This window comes from Ochotona curzoniae, unplaced genomic scaffold (assembly GCF_017591425.1).
Source record: "Ochotona curzoniae isolate NIBS_2020 unplaced genomic scaffold, NIBS_Ocur_1.0 contig_3819, whole genome shotgun sequence".
In the NCBI taxonomy this organism is placed as follows: Eukaryota; Metazoa; Chordata; class Mammalia; order Lagomorpha; family Ochotonidae; genus Ochotona; species Ochotona curzoniae.
In genome coordinates this window covers 35,699,918-35,724,607 of record NW_024466004.1, presented here as the reverse complement: position 1 = coordinate 35,724,607, position 24,690 = coordinate 35,699,918, and the positions used below count along the sequence as shown (strand labels likewise).

Sequence of the window (24,690 nt, the reverse complement as noted above, 5' to 3'; positions counted from 1 at the left end):
CTGGCTTTGGGCTAGCCTAGTCCTGACCATTGTAACTATCTGAAGAATGAACCAGTAGATGAAAGATCTTGCTCTCTACCTATTCCCCTACCTCTTCTGCTCTGTTTCTCTCTCTGTGTAACTTAATCTTTCAGATAAATAAATAAATCTTTTTAAAAAAAAATATGTGTAGAGTAGGCATTTTTCACTATGGTACTTACTTGTGAAGTCATGTATTTGTATTTGAATTGTGTACTCACACAGGCTCAGGCTGTGATCTTGATGTTTATAATTGAATCTGTAAGAGTGATTGCTTGCCGGAGTATTCCTGCTAGCTGCTGATAATGGTGTAACTATTTTTTTGTGATCTCCTGTAATCTACTTTTGCCATATTATAGCTCAAGCTTAATGTAGCACAAACAATATTATTTAGGCTTGTGTCTTAGGGGCATAGAGTTCTAGTTTGGGGTGAAAATCACCAAATATATTGCTTTCTAAGCTTTATTGCTTCTTGCTACTTCTCATTTTTCCCTATCCCAACTTATCAAACATTCTCTGAAATAAAAGCTATTTGCTGCTAAAAATGAACAGTTTAAAATTTTTCATAATCTTAAAAAAATGGTGGGGAGAGAATTTCACTTTATAAAAACAGAAAAGGGTGGTACAACTATAGCAACACCTGGGACTGTGGGACAAAAAGCATCCCAAGAGAAGCCAGGGAAATTGAAAAAAGTAATTTCTGTTGTACTTGCAGGATGAGAGAGATTGGATGTAGATTCTTTTCCTAACCAATGTCCCTAGATCTCACTTCCCTGCTACCAGCAGTCATTCACCAAATGCGAAAGTAATAGAATGATATTAGGCAACAGACAAGAAAAGAGATCTCTTGGAAGAAGTCCATAAATTACTTTGGGGGGGAGGGGAATGTAGGCATAGATCATAGCTTTGTTCAAATTTCACAGTTGTAGCTATGATTTCTAGTCCCCCCACTCCCAGTGAAAAGAGCCTTTCTTCCAGGCAATACAGGAGTAAAGAAGGTAGTTAATTTAGAAAGAAAATAGAAAGTCAACCCATCTGCTTGAAGCTCCAGTCCACCATGGAGTCTACTCCACCAATGACTTTTTTCCTGTTTTACTTGTCAGGCCCTTCTGGGCTGCTTTCTTACCTATTGTGTGGTTTGTTTGTTTTGTTTTTTATTTTTGTTTATTGGCTTTTCTCACTGACGCTTTTGAGTGTTCAGTTAAGAATTCCACAGCAAATATACTAAAAAAACTTTGCATCCTACTCTTAAAAAAATGAGCATACCCTTGAAGTTGTATATGTTATTTCAGAGTATTCCACCCACTACAGCCACCCACCAATAGGTCCATAAACTCAACCTCCCAATCCACACTGCCTTTGAAAGTCAGAGCGTATCATTTCCGCACTAAAAAACACGATACAACAAGAAACACAAATTAAAACAGGACACAGTACACTCTCATCATTTTATGCTCATTCTTTCTTGGAATAAAAGTTAGAAATCCTGGAGTCTAGATCTGGATCTATAGCTAATAGACTGGTTGCATTCCACACAAGTCATTTAAGACCTCTTTGGGTCTCAGTTTCTCCACCTGTTTCCTTTAGTGTTCTGTAGTCTATGAACCAAATCCAGGTGAACACATCACATCATCAGTCCTTTCCGTGACAGCCTGTGCTGCTTGCATTTGTGCATTCATCTGTAGCCCCATGTGTTCACTCATGTTAGGCATAAATATTGCAGTTGACAAAGAGGGTAGCATGGGCATGTGTCTCTGTAAAGACTGAGTATTAAAGTCCATTTTCTTTTCTCTCTCTCTCTCTGGAGAGGGAGGATTCAGTTACCAAATTTTCCTCTATTTCTATCAAGTTTTCATCTCCAACCCCTAGTCGAAAAATAAAATTGGATTATCACCTTCCCTTGTTGGAGTCATTCAAAATGGCTTAATAATCTCCTGCCTTAAGCTCCAAGTAAGCTTGGATCAGACAGAGGAAAGATAATAGTGACAGGTCAGGATCAGTGAATGGAGTGCTAATGGAAAGGGACAATTATGGAGAAAATAAACAAATGGGTGCCTAGGTGAATACACAACTGGACAGACAAAAAGGGCAGGGCTAGAACTTGTGAGACATTCATTTTGCAGCCTTGTCCTCAACCCTGTTCTCCTTCTGAGAAGAAAATAACTTTGGTTTGGGGTAGTTGTTTCTTCTAGGCTGTCAAACTTGGCCATGGTAACGCTGAAATGACAATTTATTGAAAATTGACTTTAATTAAGCCACCCTTTAGAACTTCTGAGGCTCAAAGATGCTAATTCAAAGACATGGAGGCAGCAAACCACAGACCAGGAATTTAAGCATAAGTCATCTGATTCCAAAGCTCCCTTTTCCTTCCCCTGTAGTACATACCCACTGGGCTGCCAGCTAATAACGAAACAGTTGTGGATTTCATAGTCTTGTGAAACTCTGTCAGCCTCAGTGAATCTGCCTGTGGGTAGGTTTATTGTTACTGCTGCGCCTCGATTTTTGCAAGTAAATACAATTTATGAAATCATTGTTGAAGTGACTGGCATGCCAAGGATAGAGAGTAACCTCAAATGTTTTACAGGACCTTAGAAAAACAGACTATTTGTGTTTGTATGTGTTTCACTCTTAAATTTTTTGTTTATAAAAAGAGAACAGATTTTATGTGTAAGTCTATGTTTAATTTTTGCTTACTTTTAAGTAATCACTGCATCTGGCACATTGGAGAAATCTAGTGAATACATTGAATAATTGACTATGTGGTTTAAATTAACTAAGTTTGTCCTAGAGAATATAGAAAGCAAAACCATAGCATTCCATATTAATGTAATTTTGTCTACATTCCAGGAACACAATATCACATAAATTTTTCATGTAACTCTTCAAAGCGTCTGATAAGTTGGGTTTTTGTTCTTAGTATTTTTTTCCTTAAGTCCTTTTGTGCACTTACAAGCGGAGTATTATACAATTTTCATTGGATAAAAGGACTAATTTTTGCATTGTAATGATTGCACCTACTCTGACAAAAACCTTAATTTTTTTTTTTCCAGTTTTCCAATTTAATAGCTCAAGGAAGAAGATTGTCCTTAGGGGAACTGTGACACAATTTTACAGTTTACTCATTGTGCACTTGTCCTTCAGTGCTAAAATGGGAAGAAAAAAAAAACCATCATGGAAGGAAAAAGCATAGAATAACTGACTAAGCTCGAAGGTCATTAATGACACTAAAAGGAGTAAAAATGATAAAGTGAACACAGAAAGTCATATCCTGTGAAAAATGAAATAGAATTGCCCCTAGCAAGAAAAAATGTAAGGAGGAAAAAGCACAGAAGAAATCTTTTTAGTACGTTTGGGGGAAGGGAGGAAATACTGCATCAAATGAACAAGTCTGAGCTGGAACCAAGGAATGGACTCTAGCCTTCCCAGACCTTCAGAGCATATTTGTTGAAAATGTAGGTCAGTGTGAGCTCAGAGTTAGGAGTGAAGGCTGTTTTCCTGGAGATGTTTTTCGCTTTCCCCAGGAAGAAAGTCCAGTGTCATCTCTGCAGCCAAAGGCCTAATGTTGAAGAGGCACAGCATTACTTGGAGAAGCTGCTGGTATAGGAAGAGGAGTGAAACTTTCTGACCAGTGACAGGAGAAAGTTTGATTGAAGCCAGGTAGAGTTAAACCCCTCAAATGACCTGTCCTGAGATTATGAAATTATGGCAGTGAAGCCCATGATTCTTCCTGATACTTCACCCTCTTGTCTTTGTTGGGCAAAACCACTCATTCAGGAAGCATCAGTGTTAATGAAATGCGAATAACTCAGATTGTTTCTGCAACATCTAAGTAGTAGTCCTGGCCAAAAGAAAATGCTGTCCCATGTGGGAGCTATATCCTGAATTTAAAAGTTGCTGTGAGAAATATTTAGCTAATGTTTGGTCCTGTGACTATGCATTGCCAAGCTCCAACTTCTAACATGATCTAATTTATGATGATATGTTTACTTGCATGTCATAAGAAATAGAGCAGCAATAACTAGTCACTGGCTCAAATGTTTGAGACCTTGTTATTTTGGTTAGAATGAAATTTTTATGCTATGACCCCAATGAGGCATTTGAAAGCCTCATTTCTGTTATTTTATCATGTAGGAGAATGATTAGATAGTACAGAATGAACTGATGGTCGGTCTTGTATTGAAGTAATAAATTGAAAGACTGTGTCACAAAATCCATTCATGTCCACTCTGGTTTTTTTGCCAAGTGTTCTTGCTGTGACCTACTTTTACAGATAAGAAGAACGAGTTTGCCATCCCTCTGTGACATTGTGGCTACCGTGAAGTGTTCCCAAGTGTCATGGTATATAGGTGGCCTTGTGAGGATAAGCATTAATTACTTCCAGACTGCTGATGCATCACCTCTGTGGTATCTATATTTGTCTTCTAAGGATGCATCATCACTCTCTAATTATAGGTGATCTTGTGGGATTAGGTCTTTTGGGTTGAGCAGAGTAGGATGACACATAATGTGCATGGAAAGTAAACACTTGAAAAAAACTGGCGAAATAGTTGATTGTTAAGATCTGAACTATGCTACAGCATTCAGAATAACACTTGGAGGAATAACCTTTACACCTTCAAGCACACCACCAGCCAAATTCCCACATCAAAATCACTTTCTGATTGAGGCCTTCTTCAAGTAGTCAGCATGAAACCTTATCACATAATTGCAATTTTTGAAATCTTACAAGAGGCGTACTCCACATTATAACTTTTGTAAGGAACAGAAAATCACCATGGAATCCCTGGGATTCTGCACTGCAATAGATACTTCTTTGTTGAACAGGAAAGGTCAGTGAGGGCTGCTGTCCCAGGCTCTTGGCTTAAAAGCATGTGAAGCTGTGAAAAGCAGAGCTCCATGCCATCAGATCCTTTATTCTGGCTTGGATGCTGTGTCTGGTAACATGGAAGTATTAGAGTGGTAGGTCTGAAAATATCAAAGTCCCTTGTGTCTTCAGTGCTGTCCTATGTAAGATTAGCTTCTTTGACACTAATCTTGAATTTTTAACGATGATCTTGGATTCTGGTTATAAAATTCATTTAATTATGTATTCCTTCCAGACAACAAATAGTCTATGTAAAAGACTTTAGGGAGGAATTTACAGTCCTTTAGATATTACCATTTTGCATGCAGGCTTGTTTCCTTACTTTTTTGGAGTGGGATAGTGGCGCAGGGTTGGGAGATTGAATGAGTCTCATAAGGGACACTAAAACACAAAATGTCTGCCATTAGAGGCATGGTGGTTCCACTCTCGGCGTCTGTGTGCCTAGGCCAGGACTGTGGGACATGCCATGGGGCTGTGTCTCAAATAAGATTTGGGTATAAAAAATCACTGGGACCCCATCTTTTTTCTTGTCTGCTAACCTTAAGATGTACCTCGCTGGATCAGCAGGTTTAAGTACTTACTCAACAATGAACCCGAAGCTGGAATATTTGAACATATTGAGTACCTTTCTTGTCCATGTCCTACCACTTCGGAAATTCAGTGCCATTTTAAACAGTGAAGTGGAGAGTAGGGGAAGGATCACATCCAATTTCATTCCCCTACTGTGCAGCAGATGTGCCCACAGGAACAACTGCACAGTGTGAAGTTGTCAGGTTTCCAAAAGAATTTAGCTAATGGGCTTCATTGCTCATAGACCTTATATCCTGGAGAATCAATGTGAAGGTTAGAGACAAGTATAGGACTTGAGGCTTCTGTGTGTGAGTGAGTGATGAAGTTTCTGTGAGCAAATTTTCTAACTTGGGAATTCTAATATGTCCCATCCCAAATCTGAAGCAGTTACAGTTGGCATAAAGGGAAAGAAAGCAGCTGTGAATGATTGTGTTAAAAGCCAGTTAATTTAAACTTACGAAAAGTTCTTGGCTGAGAGAGACAGGAATATTGAAGGAACTCTGCAGTATCTTCTCCAGAGGCATTTCTGAATAATATCTCTCTTGAATAGCTTAGGTGTATAGGTAATGAGAAAAGCTGACTCAAGGCTGCCTCCAGGCTAGCAGAGAATATATTCTGGGTACCAGTGTAAGCATTAGTCGAGGCCTGGAAATCTCTGGCAGAAAGGCTAATGCTATACAGTTCAGATTCCCCGGGGGGTGGGGGGGGATGTTTATGAAATTCAACTTTAGTAACCAGAGTCATGAGCTAGTTGTTTTTTGCAAACATCAGAGTTTATATTACCTGTTTCCTACACTAGTTCATGGCATTACACTTTCTGAACAATTTTTCTCTCCACTTACGGGTGGTTTTCTATGTTGTACCGGAAATTGTCTTGTAGATTCAGGGGGAACCATGCAAGTCAGTTGTCACTGGGACCGGTGGGACAAGAGGGAGCCTCCCTGAGGATCTTCACTCAGTTGCATACCTGCCTCTCCTTCTGGCTGCCTGATAATTGTGCAGTAGTTGGGCATAGGACGAGGGACCTCGAAGAGCACAGCCCTCCTGGGCTGGCAGCTTACTGGGAAACCTGGCTGACTCACCTGCTGCCTGCATTAGCCCTGCTCCACTCCCACACTGATTTATCACCCCAGGTCTGTCTTTGTGTTCTGAGTGTTTAAACATTTCCCTGAGGCCAAAACTGAATTTCTTCAGGAAGTTTTACACAGAGTAGTCCAGGCATGAGTTATGCAAGTGCAAGAAGGGAAGAGTGTATTTGCCAGTAGAGCTGTTGAAATGACTTCCTATAACCCATCTGTCTTTTTCCCAATATTTTTTTATTTTAATAAACAGTCAGTAAGCCCAGTTTAGATATGTAGTGTCTTCATTGAGCAGTTGAACTCATACAACTGAATTGTGAAATGTTTTTCCCTATTTTCTTTAACCATGTTTTGGGGGGAAAGGAGAGGGATTCTTTTGTTTTGCTTTCTTCTTCCTGTTTCCTTGTCATAATAGTAAATACTCTGGAAGATGTACACATTTTTATTGTTCTGTTGATGAATTTTGACAGATTTTTTTCTGCTAGGATTTCCCAACCTGGCCGTCCTAGACATTTTCTCGATAGAGAATACTGCTATGCATTGCTTGTGTCTATTAGAGGCCAGCAGTGTCCCCATCTCACAGCAATCAAAAATACTTACACACTTTATCAGTTCTGATCCATTGACAAGTACCTACACCATTTCCCTTTAGAAGTCATATCTTTCTGAGTAAGTTCCCTTCAGCCTCCTCCCCAAAGCCACTGTCTCCATTGTCTGTCATCTTAGATTCATGCTCCCTTGTGTGGATTTTATATTAATTGAGTAATACAGTGTAAACTCTCCCTTTTTAAAAAAATCTGGACTCTTTTCCTTATCATGATAGCTTTGTAATTTATCCATGCTTCTGTGTTAACTACTGGGTCATTCCTTTTTGTTGTTGTTGCAAAGTATTTCATTTTATAAATATGCCTCAATTTGTTAATCTGTTCCCCTCTGAATGGACTGTTGGGTTGCTTCCTATTTGGTCTACTTTGTAAAAAGTGGATATAAATACTCTAGTTAAAACTTATAAAACAAACCAAAAAAACCTCAAAAAAAAGAGAGATCTATCTGCTGGTTTACAAGCTTAGACAGGCTGATGAGATCAGATATAGGAACCTGGAACTATTGGTTGCAGGGACATAAGGACTTGAATCATCATCTACTAGCTTGATGAATATTAGTAGGAAGTTGGATGCAAAGTAAAGGAGCCAGGAATAAAAGAGGCACTCCAGTATGGTATTCTAAATGTTCCACATGGCATTCTAACCATTGTCCCAAAATGCCTGCCTTGAGTAAAATTATTTTGTGATCATATTTTCCACTTCTTGGGTAAATATCTAGGAATGAAATTGCCATGTTGTGAGACAGATGTATATTTAGGTTTTAATAAATTGTCAAGCAGTTCTGTAAATTGGTTTTTATATGCACAGCAACCACATATGAGAATCACATTTGTTACATATCATTAACCATGGTGGTATTTGGGGTTTTTAATCTTTTATATTTTAACCACTCTGATTATTTATTTCTGGTATTCATTTGCATTTCCATAGGAAGAAACAATCTAGTCATTCATTTGGCTTCTTTTTTTTTTTAAGATTTATTTTTATTACAAAGTCAGATATGTAGAGAGGAGGAGAGACTGAGAGGAAGATCTTTAGTCTGATGATTCACTGCCCAAGTGAGCACAATGGCCGATGCTATGCCGATCTGAAGCCAGGAGCCAGGAACTTCCTCCAGTTCTCCCACATGGGTGCAGGGTCCCAAGGCTCCCAAGGTCCCAGTGGCCGTCCTCCCCTGCTTTCTCAGGCCACAAGCAGGGAGCTGGATAGGAAGTGGAGCTGCTGGGATTAGAACAGGTGCCCATATGGGATCCTGGTATGTTCAAGGTAAGGACTTTAGCTGCTAGGCCACGCCGCCAGGCCCAATTTGGCTGCTTTTTATAAAGGATCTTTTTATATTTATTTCTAGGGTTGGTTGCTTTCTACTTCCTCTTCCAAACTAGATGCAAGTTTTATAGGAAACTCAGGAATCAAGAAACCATTTAGTATCTGAATGAATTTGGTCAAAATTAATAAAAGGGGTATGAAGTATGCCCTTCTTTTGTCTCATTGCTTTGTTTCTTTCTCCATTTTGGAACATACTTTGAAATTGAGAGAGCTTTTTTTTTTTTTTTTTTTTTTTTTTTAAGTGAAAGTAGAAATATTCTGAATTAGCAGATCAGACTTTAGCTTTCTCCGGGATATCCTTCCAGTGCTGGTTCCACACAAGTATCAGTCCCACCTCATCCTTCCACAGCTTTGACAAGCAAATTAGCAACAGGAACCTGTCCCCACACAGGCAGTGAGTCACCTTTGTAATTTCATGCCCAAGGGAGTTTCTTGGTATGCCTTTTTCTGGAAGCAGTTATTTCTCCCTGCTGCCTCCATTTTTCTCTTCCCATATAGAAATGTCTGTACTTAGTTAAAAAACAAATTCTCTGGGTAGATTCTTTCTTCCCATTTCCATTTTAACTTTGTTATTTCCTCTTAATTTCAGTGGAAAATAAAGAAACCATGAGCTTTCTTTGTTTTTAGTTTCTTTCCAGCATAATTTCCGTTGCTAAGATGATGTTTTTTCTGCCCTGTCCTACTTACCTTTTGAGTAGCTTGGGATCTGGTTTGTGAATAGGATACAAGGATACTTGAAACAGTGTTTTCTCACTACAGTGTAAAAGGGAACATGGTGGTCCCAGAAGGGTCGTAATCACTTATTATCCTGGTCTGCTAAAAGCAACTAGGGTCCTGGGGAAAATGGATGATCCTGTGTCGGGGATAAAAAATGTACAAGATGAGGCTGAGCCCCACCGTGCCAGAAAACAAAATAATCCAATCATCAGCTATTATGAATTACCAGGGCTGTGTCAACAGGTCTTGGTGTTTGAATTGAAAAGTCCTCATTATCAAAGAAGGGATGATTTGACCATCATTGAGTGTGACAGTTCTGGATTAAAGCATGTGAAATATATTTTGAATCCACGAATTTAGAATAACACTAAAAATACAAATACAGTCAGTATATCTCAGTCTGATTTTTCTGTAGAGAAAACTCTACAGAACAAAAGGCCTGATTTTTCTAAAATCATAGTCAGCATTTTGAGGGACCTGGCAACGCTGCACTTGCAATGCCAGCATCCCACATAGGTATCAGGTCATGTCCCAGCTACTCCTCTTCTTATCCAGCTCCCTGCAGATGGCCTTGGAAAAGCAATGGAAAAAAGTCCAAGTACTTGGGTCCCTACACCCTAGTGGGAGACCTAAAATTCTTTGTTCTTGCCTTTGGATTTGGCTCAGCTGTGGCCATGGTGGTGACTTGAGGGGAAGAAAAGCAGTGGTTGGGAGAGCTTTGTCTCTTGGTTCCTCACTTTCTGTCTTGATCATTCCAGCTGTCAAATGAAATAAACATATCTTACAAAAAAAAAAGAGAGAGAGAGAGAAAAGGAAGAGGAACTCATCAATCAAAAGACATAAAAAATTGTATGAGTTGAATCACATTTGGATTTTGATATGAAGAAAGACCAATGGTAATGACAATGTAAGCTATTTAGGAATTTTTACCACTGATTTACATTATAGTTTATTTATTTTTATGTTTTATTAAGAAATCATTTTATCAATTTTATTTTTATAATAGTTTTTTTTCTTTTAGAAATGCATACTAAATTATATATATGAAATAATGAAACCTAAATTTGTTTTGGTGTGACAGGGCTTTGGATATGTCAAGATAGCCATAAGGTGGTAATTATCCTTTTTGGTAAATAAAAACATGTTGATGTATTATACCGGCTTTTTTACTGTCAATATTTGAAATTATAAGTTTGTTGGAAACAAACCGAAAACCACTTTCATGCTTTGCAGGTTGTTGTTGTCACAGGTTTGCTGGAAAAAGAAGGCAGACTGAGAGGCAGGGCACTACTGGGGTGATCTCCCTGAGTGAGCAGCTGTGCTCTGGGTGCTTGTTTATAGATATGGGTGAATGAACAGATTAGCATCCTTCTGATCTGGCTTGTTCGTTTCCCAACATTTTCCTCTCACCCTTTGATTATCAGCATCATACTGATCACTTGGGCACCTGGGCTTCTCAAGAGATGAGTAAGACTGCACAATGTGCTCATGTGCTGTGCGCTGGTTGTCTGACGATTCCTACTGGAGACTCCCCAGTGGCCCAGTCTTCTTATATCTATATATTTTATTATTATTATTAATTTGAATAACAGATTTTATATAGAGAGGAGAGAAAGAAAAAGATCTTCTATCCACTGGTTCACTCCCCAAATGGCCTCAATGGTTAGAGCTGAACTGATCTGAAGCCATGAGCCAGGAGTTTCTTCCAGGTCTCCCATGTGGGTGCAGGAGCAGAAGGTTTTGAACCATCCCCCTCTGCTTTCCCAGTCCCTAGGTAAGAGATTGGATTGGAAGGGGAACAGCCTGATCATGAATCAGCATCCCTATAGGATGCCAGTGCCACAGCTGGAGGATTTGTCTTTTTGGCCACTGTACTGGCCTCTTACCTTCATAATCCAATTTTTATACAATGTAAAGATGAAAACCTCAAAGAAAATTCAAAAGGAATTTCAAAATTATTTTTTCAAAAGACTATTTTACCCTTAAATTTGTGGAAAATAGAGAATATGTTGCAAAAGTTTTTTCAGGCCTTTAAGATGCCAAGTGGAGTAGTTCTAAGAGCACAGTGGGCTCCATGGGGTTCTTGGCTTCTGTTCACAGCTTCTAAGCAATTCTTGAGCATTAAAGCTATCTAAATCAGTACTCAAGCTTTCAAACTTTTCTATACTCTTTATCAAAATATAATGTATTCTTACTCATGATTTTGTAACTTGGACAAGATATCCTTACTTTAATCGAACCACAATTAATATCTCTTTATCTCCTCTCAAAACTTCTCTAATTCTAAAAGGATTTCCCATTTTTTCCACAAAGACTCCTAGATGTTTAGTGCTACATTTGCAGCTCTTCAGTTGAGAGTTTAAGATCCCAAATAGAGGGAGTAGGGGGAAAGCTCCTGGCTCTATAAACTTTTCCAGGTATAGCTGTCAGACAGATGAAGTACCTATTGGGGCCAGCTACAGAAATGGCATCATGTTCCTAAACTGCTTGAGAAACCAGAAGAGGGATTTTCCATCTCACAGGTGAAGAAACCAAGGCATGAAACCCAGGTCATTTCACAATGTATCTAGCAGGTGTATTTGAGGAGACTTCAAAATGTTCATGTAAAAGTGAAATTAAGAGTTCTTTATTTTTGTGCTGAAAGTTTTTAGAACCCACACAGTGTCTTTTGTATTATGCATTGCCTATGAACTTTGCGAAGACTCCTCATATCTTTATCCAAAGCCAGCCTGTACCTTCCAGCTCTGCAATGAGCCAGCCCTGACTTGCATTGCCTCAGCCAGTGAGAACAATTCCTAGAACTTGCATTTATTTCTAGAGATGTAAAGATTCAGGTCTCATTGTAAAGTGGAGCTAGCATTGTGTGGCATTTGGCTAGTTTTCCAGGATGCTGATAATTCCCAACAAAATGTGGTTGACCTTTGATCATTTTGGATTATTCAGTGCCCTAGTAACTAGAAAAAATCCATTCTATATTGTAACACATTAGGTATTCCTTGACTATGGGATGTGTTTATATCCATCTCTTCCCACAGTATCTTGAGGGATAACTCTCCAGCCTCTTCTAGCTAGTTAACCTTCTCAGACGTCAATGAAGGTTCTAATTATTACAAATTCATCCAAATATTTGAATGCATTTAAAGATTTATGGCTCATTCAGTAATCGCAGATTTAGAGATGGTAATCCAGAATCTGCTGTTCCAAAGCCCTAGAATTGCTGCCCACTCTGTCCAGAGACTCCTTCACTTTCCTGTCAGTGGTTTCTGGGCTCAGTGATTTTTTCAAGTAGCAGGTGATAGTTCATGCCCAGCAGCTACATTTTTGTATTACAAACACTACAAATGTGATGATTTTTATCTTCAGATACAGTATATGCAATTTTAGTATCTGTCATTAGTAGTTGCATTGTTGCTTAGGATTGTATAATACAAGGATAGTCTTAATTTTAAAATGTTAAACTATTTTTAAATGTGAGAAAATAAGACTAGTTATATACAATCAGACATTTGTGCTTTTTCTTTTAAAAATAATCAAGGCAATATGAATTCATTCTTGAACAGCAGACCCTGAAAGAGATTGATTTGTACCAAATTTTCTTTCCTTTAAAGGTCTTTCTTATCCTGATGTAGCAATATTTTAAATATTTGAGCATAGCAATACTGACAGTGATCTTTTCTGTTTTTTGTGGGCCCGTTTGTGCCAGGTCTTGCAGGGGCCATTTTTGTTGTTTGCTGATAATTCCCGCAGCTACCAATGGACAACACTGGTGTTATTTAGGGCTCTGAGAGCTTGTTCAGCGGCAGGTATTGGAGGGAGATTGTGTTTCTGCTTTCCTGGAGTTCAGAACTCATCTTAAATGCTTACCTATGTCCTCTGGCTAAGTACTTTCTTCTTACACTGATCTGCTTTTACTTTTTACTTCTCTCTGGTTAATGTACTTTATCTCCAGTTGTCTAATCTTTTGTATCAGTTAGGATTCACCTTTTCTTCATCTTGCTGGTATCTGCCAGGTGTGTCCAGTGACTATTGGAGCTTAAATGGTAGGTGTGGAGCCTGCCTGAGACCCCCCTGGGACGACTGCATGCCCTTTGCTAGGACCAGTCCCTAAGTATGTCTTTAGCCAGTGGAGCTCAGCGTGCATCCCTGTGGCTTGAAGTGAAGAAAGTCAAAGCTCGGGGCAAAATGCCACACAGCATTCAGTGTGTGTGCTCCCCTCTGTCAGGATGAGCAGTTGCTTCTCTTGATGTGGTTAGTAGATCCCTAGAAGCCAGTTTTTAAATCCTCTTATAAAATAAACAAGCTAATTACAGTTTATATGATCCCTGGTTATGTCCAGCCAGTCTAAACAATAGGCTGAAGAAATATTTTTTTTAAGTGGATGTATTAACATGACTTCCTTTGTAAAGACTTAGTGTGTTTCAAATGTTACATTTTCCAAGGAATGTGCAAGTAGTAAATGACTTAAGAAAAGAAAATCTTGGTTATAATTTGATCCTTTTTCTACTAGTCCTCAGTTGTTATTGGATTACTCCAGAGTATAATTTTTTTTTTCCTGAGTTGATTAGACCATAGTATAACTTACCCTGCCTTCTTAACTTGCAGAAAAACAATCCTTTCTGAGATTTCAGGCCAATTTTTCATGTGTGCTGTTGGTTTTTATGTGCCAGAAGCTTTGTTTTGTGATGAAAAAAATTGTTTTCTGTTTACATGTAGTGCTTGAAGTTGCCTTCTCAACTCTTCTTTTGTCTCCTTAAACTACCCTGGCTTTAAATACTTAGGCTAGAAAAGGGTAGTTTCTTCTTAACAAACTAGGGTGCCTACATCATTCCAACTGTTACTAAATCTGGCTTAAAATTGTGATATTATGAATTTCTTCTTCACATATGGTTACCATAGTAATTATCTGTCACCATAACTAGATGGATGGGAGCTTTTATGAAGGAATAAATACTAGACTCAGAGACGAAGACTCGATTGCAAACCTTGCCTTGTTATTGCCTTACAGTCATGAATAGAAGTTATTTAACTTCTCTGAACCTCATTTCTTTATTTATTAGTTGGGAACAATTAGATATTTAATTCAAGTGAATTTTCAAGGACTTGGTGAGATGAGACCATGCCTACAACCTAATTTCTTTGCTACCTAAAAAAAAAAAAATTAACATTTACTACAGAGCTTTTACTGTTTTAAAAACTAATCATTATGATAGGAAAAGAAAAAGGCCATAAAGTCATAATTAAGCAAATTGAAGTGCAGTTATTAACTAAATATTTGAAGAATGTTTACTTTCATGACAATTAAATTAGACAAAAGCACTGAGATGTCATTTTTGAATTAAATTAACACCAATAAGAGAAATTAGTCCCAGTTCTGGCATTGTGAGTTGATATAATTTATTTGAAAAAGTATGCAGCTAATTATAATAACATCCATAACCTTTAATCTGTCAGTCATTGTTGTATGACTCTATCCTAAGGGAATATTTAAAAATATGGAACAAATCTGAAAACATGACAAATTATTTCAGTACTTATGATCTAATAACTTGGAAATATTTTAAATCTATAATGCATTCAGCTATGATGGACTATTTTCTGGCTAATAATATAAAAAGTTTCCAAGCAACAATAAAAATATCAAAATATTTTTAAATATACACATAATACTGAGAAAATATATATTAAAACAGGAATTGACCCAAGTAATAATTATTCTAGGTAATAAGATTATTTTCTTTTTGCTTTTTTATATTTTCTTAATCTTTTTAAGATCTATTTATTTTTTATTGGAAAGGCAGATTTACAGAGGAGATAGAGAAAGATTTTTCATCCACTGGTTCACTACACAAATGGCCACAATGTCAGGAGCTGTGCCTATCCAAAACTAGGAGTCAGGAGCTACTTCCAAGTATTCTGTGCAGGTGCAGGGTCTCAAGGCTTTGGACCATCCTCCACTGCTTTCCCAGGGCACAGCAGGGAGATGGATGGGAAGTGGAGCAGCCAGACATGAACTGGTGCCAATATGGTATCCCAACACTTGCAAGGAGGGGATTTGCTATTTGAGCCATCATGCTGGGGCTTGGTTAATCTTTTGTAAGGTGGTAGTAGTGTTACAATTAAAATTAGAGTTTTAGATGAAATGTATTGAGTTTGACTGAGTTATTCTGCTCCTCAGAAATCTGTGGTATTTTGAGTTCTAAAGAATGTCAATCTTTCATCAGTATTTACTCAAGGGCAATAAAAGAATAAAATCCTGTTTAGTGGACTTCTTGGAGTAAATATTTCACACACGATCTGTGACTTGGGGCTATTTGCGTAGCCTAAGTATTTAAAGCCAGACCAACTGCCCACGCTGTGTTAATAGAATGATCTTCTGACTGACTGTAGCTATCTGCTACAGGATACTTTCTAAAATTAACTGTCTAATTCACGTCTCTCCACTGAGGAAAATGAGATATCATTCATATATTGACAGAACACCAGCATAAGACTTTGAAGCGTGCATTTCAAGGCCACCTCTAGAGAAAGTTGGATTGAAGTACGCTAGACAAGATTGTCAAGTATTATGGCATTGTTTTCAGTTGGAAATTTTATTCTTGAGCTGATTTTGTAGACTCACATGTGGTTGTGTGAAATAATATAGAACGATCTGTGTGTATTTTGTCGTTTCTTATGATAACATTTTGTAGAACCAGAAGACAATTCACAACAAAGGTATTGACTGAATAGATTTGTACTCTGTGCATGTTGATTTTTATACAGTTTCAGTACCTTTGTATGTTTTTGTATTCCACTCCCTTCCATAGTCAAGATCCTGAAGAGTTCCCATCAACACAAGTGCACCTTACCCTATTTAAAATTGTACCATCTTTCCGCTCCCTCATATCCTTAGATTCTAGTCTCACTGCCCTGCCCAGTGTTATATAAACAGAGCTCTATGGTTAATAGGTTTTTGAGATTGGCTTCCTTTGCTCAGCCTAATTCCTGGGAGTGTATGTCCAGGATATTGAACAGCGGCAGCTGTGACGCTCTCTAGCACTTCCCTTAGAGCAGTGGATCGCTTCACGTGATTCCTCCTACCGGGCAGAGTTCTGTTCTCATGTACCAAAGCAATCCTGCCTCAGAGTCACTCATTGCATCACACTGCTGCCCACAAGGAGTTCTCATGGCATTATCTCACACTTCTCTTGTAAGACTCATAGCCACAACCTCACGAGCCAGTTCCTCCTCTGTCGTTGTCAGAAAATACTTTATCTGGATGGAGCAGATGTTTATCTTGGTTGCATCTCTATTCAAAGAGCTAATTTTCTAGTTACAATGGGAATTTAAAAAATATTGGTGGAAAAAAATGTTGAAATGAAAGAAACAAATAATCTTCCGCAGCAAGCTATTTTGTTCCCCAGTGTGTGGGGTTGCATCCCCTCCTGGGATTTCTCATCATACTGACACCTGAATTACATCGTCCTCTTCAGCACCCATGCTTTAAGAAAAAGAAGATATGGGGCTTCCTTGAAATTAGAAGTATTGCCACAACTCCACTGCTAGAGCCGCCTCTCCTCCAACAACTGAAAATGTTGTAACTGGTATTACAGAAAAATACTCCTCCATTTCTTTGCTGTAGTAATTCAGTTTTTGAATATTATTTGCCCAAAAGGGCATCATTTTGGTGATTCTCAAAACAACCCCAGGTCACCTAGCCACAGTGGGACTGCCATCCTCTGCTACTAACTTCCTCCTGTAAATATTCCATAAAAATGAGAACTTAAAAGAGGCCTTGAATTGATAAATGATGGTGTACTCATGGAGATGCAGGTCTTTCATGTTTGCCAGTAATTTGTGTGTTTCAATAGCCCTTCACAGTCATATCATAAAATATCTCCTTATAAATATGCTTTGTGTTAAAGGTAATATATTTTCATATTAGCACGCAATAGCTTTTGCCCCATGGGTTTATCGTGAGCAAAGTTCAAGGATCTGCATTACCCTTATATAATCAGGAGCAACAAACTTCTTGTTCATTACAGAGTTGCAGTGAAACCATCCCATGCCCAAAACACTTTTCACAATCTCTTTCCACAGGAAGTGACGAGAAGTTTATGTGAAGAACTTATTTGCTTTGTTAAAGATCAGGACCAAGACCTAAGAATTGCTGCAATGAACCATTATTTTTAGCCCTATCTATAGATGGAGAGCACCAATGGTCTCCTATACCTCCTGCCCCCACCTTTTTCCTCTCATAGTATTTTGTTTGTTTGTTTGTTTGTTTGTTTGTTTTCTTTTAGAAGAATGTTTCTCTCTCTCTCTCTCTCTCTCGCTCTCTCTCTCTCAATAAGAATCCCGTTTTTAGTCAATTATTCGCTATGATCAGTGCTGGTCCAACCTGAAGTTGGAAGTCAGGGACTCAACTGTTTGAATCATCACTGCTGCTTCACAGTATGTACATTAGCAACAAGTAGAAGGAATACTAGACCCCAATCATTCTGTTATAGGATGTGAGCCAGTTCAATGGTATAGCAGGATAATTCTCCATGTCCAGTACCAGCATCCCCTATAACTGCTGGTTCAAGTCCCAACTATTTCATTTTTTAACCAGCTCCCTGCTTTTGGCCTAGGAAAGCCATCAGAGGATGGGCCAAGGACTTGGGCCTCTGCGTCCATGTTGAAGACCCAAAAGAAGCTCCTGGCTCCCAGCTTCAGACCTACCTAGCTCTGGTTGTTGTAACCATTTGGTTAATTAATCTATAAATGGAAGGTCTCTTTCTCTCTGTCTGCTTATCTATTCTCTTTCTGTCTCTGCAACTCTGACTTTCAACTAAAATAAATAAATCTTAAAAAAAGAGAGACCTTTAAACACCTGCCTCTTTCTGGTGCTTCTCTTACTGGAAGTGTTACTACAGCTTTTGACCCAGATGTCCACTAAACACATAGCTATGTTTTCCTTTACTGTTTCCTAGAAAAATCAAGAAGCTTTTTAATTACATGTAAATTATAATAGAATAATCCATGGCTTACAGAAAAAAGCAACATGAAAATCCACATTAATTTATAGACATACAGCTTTTTTCTCCTCAATTTTTAAAGTTCTTACAGAATTTATGCAGCAACTCTGGGGTTTGAAGACCACTCTAAATACGCACCTACAGGCTCTTCTTCCTTATTTCATTGGTCCTTCCATGTTTCATCTTTTGTTCTGTCTTTCCTGTTTGCCAGTAATTCATTGAGGAAGCCAGCATGCTAAACTTTGAGCAGTTATGTGCTAAACTCTGTCATCTCAGATTTTGTTGCTTCTCTTTGCCAATGCAGTGTTCATAATCAGTCATTACGCTTTCCAGGGTACAGCCTCAGAAGACACTCTTCTGCTCATAACCCAAGAACTATCCTTTTCCTCTCAATAGGTGTTATTTGATAAATGCTAGAAAAGGTGGGGGCCAGTGCAATGTCTCAACAGGCTGATCCTTGACCATCAAGCAGCTGACTTTTCATGTGGGCTCTGGTTCATGTCCTGGCTGCTCCACTTCCATCTGTGTCCCTACTTATGGCCTGGGAAAGCAGTGGAGAACGGCCCAAAACCTTGGGACCCTGCACCCACATGGGAGACCCAGAGGAAGCTCCTGGCTTCAGAGTGCCTCTGCTCTGGCCATTGTGGCCATTTTGGGAATGGATGGTGGGTGGAATATCTTTCTGTCTTTCCTTCTCTCTGTATATCTGTTTTTCCAATAAAAGTAAATCTTTTTTAAAAAAATGCTAGAAAAGGTTAAGATTTCTTTTTGACTATTTTTGTATTAGCATTTATATTATGTAATTTATTTTGTAAGCATAATTTGATCTTAGAAACTAGATTTTACGAAGCATTTTACTGTATCAAGCATAGAATATAATCTTCCCTTTTCTAGTCTATAAAGTGTTCTATTTCAGAACATGAGCTGCACCTAGATAAAATACATATTGAAGGCATAGTGTAGCTTTTTTTTTTAAGTTAGAAGCATTTGTGAGTGGCTATGCTACATATTGTAAAGAGTGCTTTCTAAGGCCTACAATTTATGAAACTCACATTTTCCAGTACTTTCCAGTTTTATCCATCTTGCTTAACACATCTCAAAGTACTTCTGTAGCTTTTTTTAAAAAATGCTAATTTTATCTTGTGCAGCCTGCCTTGACAGCATATCTTTTTATTGATTGAAATTCCAAGTCTCTGTTGAGGATTAAGAAGTTAAAAATATAACTTTATTATCTTAGAGAAAATCACATTAGAAAGCATTTAGCATGTTACAGAAATGTCTGAAAGCATTGTCAGCTTCACATTTGGTCAGTAATTACGTCAGCCTGACCCTGCATACAGTGGTTTAAGAGAATTGTTTTTAGATGCTGCTCAAAGCATGGATGTTATTTTCAGACATCTTAAATCCTCTCCCTTTCCATTCCCAAGTGTCTATATTCAGATGCACAGAACTTGAAGGGTCAAATCTTAAAGAAAATAATAACAATAAATTTTAATTATTTGAGAGAAAGAGAGACTCTAGACCGCTAGTTCACTCTCCCTGAAGCATACCACTGGCTGGAGCTAGGCTGGACTCTAAGCTGGGAGCCCTGCATGCAATCCCAGGCTTCCACATGGGTGGCAAGAAGTTAGTTACTGGGAATACCACTGCTGCCTCCTGCAAAAAACTGGAGTTAGGAGCTAGCGCTGGGTGCGGGGCGTCAATCTAGTCCTCCAAGACAAGCCGTGGGTGTTCAACTGGACTAAATGTCCACACCTCATCACTTTTACATAATTATTTATACTTGGAAACCATGTATTCCAGAAATGTAACAACCAACAGAGCCTGAAGCTGCTGCTGTACTCATATACTCTGAAAAGCTTTAAAACTTTTACTTTAGGGAATAAAACTAAAAAAGATGAAATACAGAGATTTTTCACAGTACAGTGGAACAAAATAAAATTATCTCCTCTTAAAATAAATGGCAGATAGGGAAAACAATTTTTCCTGTCATGGATAAAAGCTAGGGAACACAAAACCTGCCTTTGTAATATGTTAACTCACATAGCTTTAAAAAACAAAAAACAAAAAAGCTAATGTGCAGTATACATTGTCTGTTTCCAAGGGTGATTGCTGCTGCGTACTATTAAGTTCTGAAAAATACATAACGGCCTAACTATAAAGAAAGATTATAAAATGAAAGATTGAAAAACAAAAGCACATATTGAGTCTCAAGCTTTTCTTTCTTGGTAGGGTAGGGGGTGGGGGAAGGCACTGTTTATTCAGTTCACCCTCTATGGGGTTGTTCCCCTTGTGAATTCATATTCACAGGCTTGCATAAATAAGTAAGTCTTGAGATCTTTGAGATATTCCCAATGATGGAAAGTGTGCAGGCCTCTGTAAGTTTTCTCTTATTCATCTGTAAGGTTAGAGTGGACAAAGCACAGAGCAGACACATAAATGTCTTCTGAAACCCACCTGTGCTGCTTAACATCTTTGTAACCTGAGCAAGTCCCAGAATCTTTCTGAGTTTGTTTTTCTTTGGTTGTACAACAGAATTTTAGTTGTCTGCTTTCCCTGAATCAAGGGCTGTGCTGAGAGAGAAGAGGGCCAAATTAGGCTGAATGTACAGTGGCGTGTTCACAAGCTTCATTCACATTTTATAGATGATCAAAGTTCAGAAGAGACTAACGGGCTTTTCCAGATCCCATGGCAGCTAGCAAATGAGAGACTGATCCCAAGAACCATGTTCATCATTACACTGTTACTTACTATCCATTACTCACTATCCATTACTATCCAGTACTGTCAGTACTGTCCATTACTGACATTTGAGGCTAATAATTTTTTTGTTTGGGGGTCTTTTCTGTGTGTTTGGCAACATCTCTGCCTCTGCTTAGAGGATGCCAGGACCCAACCCTGCCTCGCCGATTTTGACAACAAACAATGCTGGCAACGTAGTGCAGCAGGTTAAACTGCTGCATTGGCCTTCCATGTCAGTGTCCCAATTCAAGGCCTAGCTGCCTTCATTCCAGTCCAGCTCCCTGATGACAATCCTGCACACGTAGTGGAAGGTGACCCAAGTACTTGGGCCCTGTCACCTGTGTAGGAGACTAGCATGGATCTCTGGCTTTTGACTCTTGACTCCAGCCTTTGTAGCTATTTGGGGGGTATAGCAGTGAATAGAAAATCTGCTTGTTTTCCCCCCACCTTTCTGTCTCTGTGCCTTTCAAATAAATACAGTCATTTAAGTGTTTTTAAAAAAATGAAATTGCCAAATTTTCTCTGGTGGCAAAACCATCTCTAGTTGCCTGTCACTGCCCTTTTACACCTCCAGGGATAAAGTGCTTGCTGTTTTTTATAACACTTAGCAGTGTTGGGAATGCAGGGAGCAGCTTCAGGCTAGAGTAACTAGTTTTTGTCCATCATCTTCCTATCTGGATAAAAGCACTGGCATTGTCTTCATAAGGTAGTGCACTTCCTATCCCTGTAAATTCTTCTGCAATCTGCCACAATGATTCCTGAAGGCAGAATCATATCTTCTGTTCTTCTTTCCCATGTAGATGATGACTATTCCCTAACAGGCTCCAATGGTTTTTCTTCAACAAGCCAGCAAAGCCCTTCTCATCAGATAAAATCTTAAGGTCCTGAAAATTATCAGAGATTTTATGTGAGTTGTGGCATGGATTTTCATTACCAGTTTCTCATTTGATCTTCACAGTAAGCCATTGGTTTGTATCTGTTGTCCATACGTACATTTTGTTTTAATCTAACCTTTTCTTTGCCTGCTCCTTCAATTTTGGTATTCTTGCAACACTTGATAAAGAAACTCAGCAGGAAATTGATTCGGAAACTCAGCAGTTGTCTTTCTACTAGCACTGTCTGAAGGGTAGCATCCTTCTAAATTACTTAATATAAGGCAGATGCTTTTTTTCCCCTGCATGACTCTTTCTTTTCCCTTTAACAAGGATCATTAAATACACGTCTCCTTTGACTGCATCTCGGGCCTTAACCAACTTTGCTGATACTCTTGACAGGTATCCCATATTTCTCCAAGAGTGCCATGTTTCTAGTATTATTGTACAAAAAGATGTAGCGCACATCTCCCAAGCCATGCTCCCCTTTCATTTTTTAGTCTCTACATGTGGTACTCTGCCCAATGTTGGCACAGTTATTGACTCATTGACACAACTTCACCTCAGCTTTCTTCATTTTTAAAGATTTTTATTTGAAAGAGAAGGTTAGAGAGATAGGGAGAGACAGAGAGAGATCTTTCTACCTCTGATTTACTCTGCAAATGATCATAAAGCCAGGGTATTGCCAGGACAAAGCTGAGAACTTCTAGACCTCCCACCTGGGTACCGCGGCCCAGGTGCTTGAACTTGAGGCTTGAGCCATCACCCATATGGAATGCCACCATCAAAGGCAGCAGCTTTTCCTATTATGTTACCATGCTCACACCTAAACCCTAACTTTCTAAGCATTTATGTTTAACCTAAAATGTTTTGTTTATTTTTGTTGTCACAACTGTTAGGACTTTAGATGCATTTAACCTGGGCTTTCATTAGTCTGGAATACTTTGCAGATAAGCCTTCATGGATTAAGTTTTTTAAACATCAAGTTTTAGGATGAACTGCTATTGACAAGGACAATAAATGTGATTGAATGTGCTTTAAAATATCAGCATGGAACAGGTATTAGCCTGGTGGTTAAAGTACTGGTTAGACTGCCCTCCATCAGAGTCCTTGGATTCAATTCTACCTTCTACCTTCTGAATCCAGCTTTCTGCTACTGCAGTTCCTGGGAGACATGAGTGGTGGCTCAAGTAACTCAGTTCCCACCACTCATGCCAAATATCTGAATTGAGCTCTGCTTCTTCCTTTGCCTCTCCCCCTCCGCTGTTGCAGCTATTTGGGGAATTAACCAAATGGGATCACTGTTGTGTTTGCTTACTCTTTCTTTATCTCTCTCTCTCTCTCCATACACCCTCTCTCAAATCAATAAATAAAAAATAACAAAGCATCAACCTGACCTAAGGAGAGGCTGGCCTGACTGCTGTTAGCATTGACGACCCAGATTTGCAGAAGAATTGTCTAGACTCAAAATTTTGCTGATAAAGTATCCAAAACAGTAGCTTGAACCAGTGGGAAAGAAGACTGGATTACTTCATAGCAATATAACTTTAGTGTCAATTAAAACTTTGTTTTTTTGTTTAAAGTGCATGTGAGTCATTTTAATTACTACATGGTTCCTTTTAAAGAAATTAATTGGCTCCTGCTAGAAAATGCAATGTCTGGCTCCATTAAGAGTCATTTTTCTTTTGAGATCAGCATGCATCGTTACAGAACAGACTTCACTGATTCTGATTTAATGTGCGTGCAGCCATTTTACCATATTATGTAAGAAAAGCATTGAGAGTTTTTCTTCCTTTTCCAGGTGGCCTTTCTGAAGATGTAGCTGTTAGAGCTGAGACATTCTTCTCCCAGCAGACAGCTCTCCAACATAGAGCATACTGAAGGTCTGCAGTCAGCACAGTGGGCATCAACTACAAAGACAAAAACCAGTGCTACAGAATGAAACCGTCACCTTGAAGTTTTGAGTTTACTTGCTTGCATATGTTCTTTCTAAGAGAAGAGTTAACCGAACATCTTTGAAAGCCCGGAGCTGTGAAGAAAGTCATAGTAGCAGATTGTCAGCAGGTTGAGATAAGTATAGATGTTACATCATTACTTCCCACAGAGAGGAATATTCAAATATGTGCTGTGTCAGCACCACCTGGAAGGATATTAGCTAATGGAGACCCATCTGTCCTGGTTAGAAGGCAGCGAGGAGCTTGCTGGTGGAACTAAATGTTAACTGTTGTAAATCCTGAGACATAAACTTTGATAGAGCATTTCAATTTTGCTGAAAACACATCTTAAAAAATTGAAAGTTTAAACTTTTTATACCTTATTCGCAGAAAATGCTCAGTGGATGCTTGTGGCATGAGTGATCATCTAATTAAAGATTTGCCCTTATTTACATTCCTGCTTGTGTCCCTTTTGTTCTTTATTCCTTTTACCACGTACTATTGGCAAGTTCCTGGACTTCCCTCACTGTCATCCTGATTCAGAGTTGTGTTAATCCTTGTGTATCAGAACAGGTACTGAGAAACCGCTGAGTGAAAATAAAGGTGCTAGAAGGAGTGTTGCAGAGCAAAGATTGGCTCCTCATTTTGCAGAGAAGGTTTAAAATTTGCCTGGAATCACACAGCTAGATACAAAACTGGAAGTGGAGCCAGGTAGGTCTACCTCCTCCCCGTGAAGTCTAATCCATGTCTCTCACATCTTCCTTTCCTACTCTGCTCTGTGTTCAGAAGTACAGTCTAGATTTGCCTGTTGGCAGCAATCCTAATCTGCAGACCCCCTAAGATCTCTTTCCTACCCCTTGGTTTTCTAATTTCGCTAAACAAGTGTCGGTTGGCATTATGATTGGTCAACCTGCCATGACTTCTTCCTTGGAGTTCAACCAGAACTCTTGTCCACCCACAGAGC

General features: G+C 38.8%; 1 protein-coding gene across 1 annotated transcript in view; it reads left to right on the top strand.

The window, feature by feature from the left end:
• Nucleotides 1-24,180, top strand: part of UBE3D (ubiquitin protein ligase E3D) — a 136,656-nt gene extending 112,476 nt beyond the window's left edge. The window contains exon 9 of the mRNA XM_040983683.1: nt 23,594-24,180. Coding sequence (XP_040839617.1) covers nt 23,594-23,614 — 21 coding nt within the window. The 3' untranslated portion in view covers nt 23,615-24,180. The remainder of the gene's footprint in view (nt 1-23,593) is intronic.
• Nucleotides 24,181-24,690: the final 510 nt, after the last annotated feature.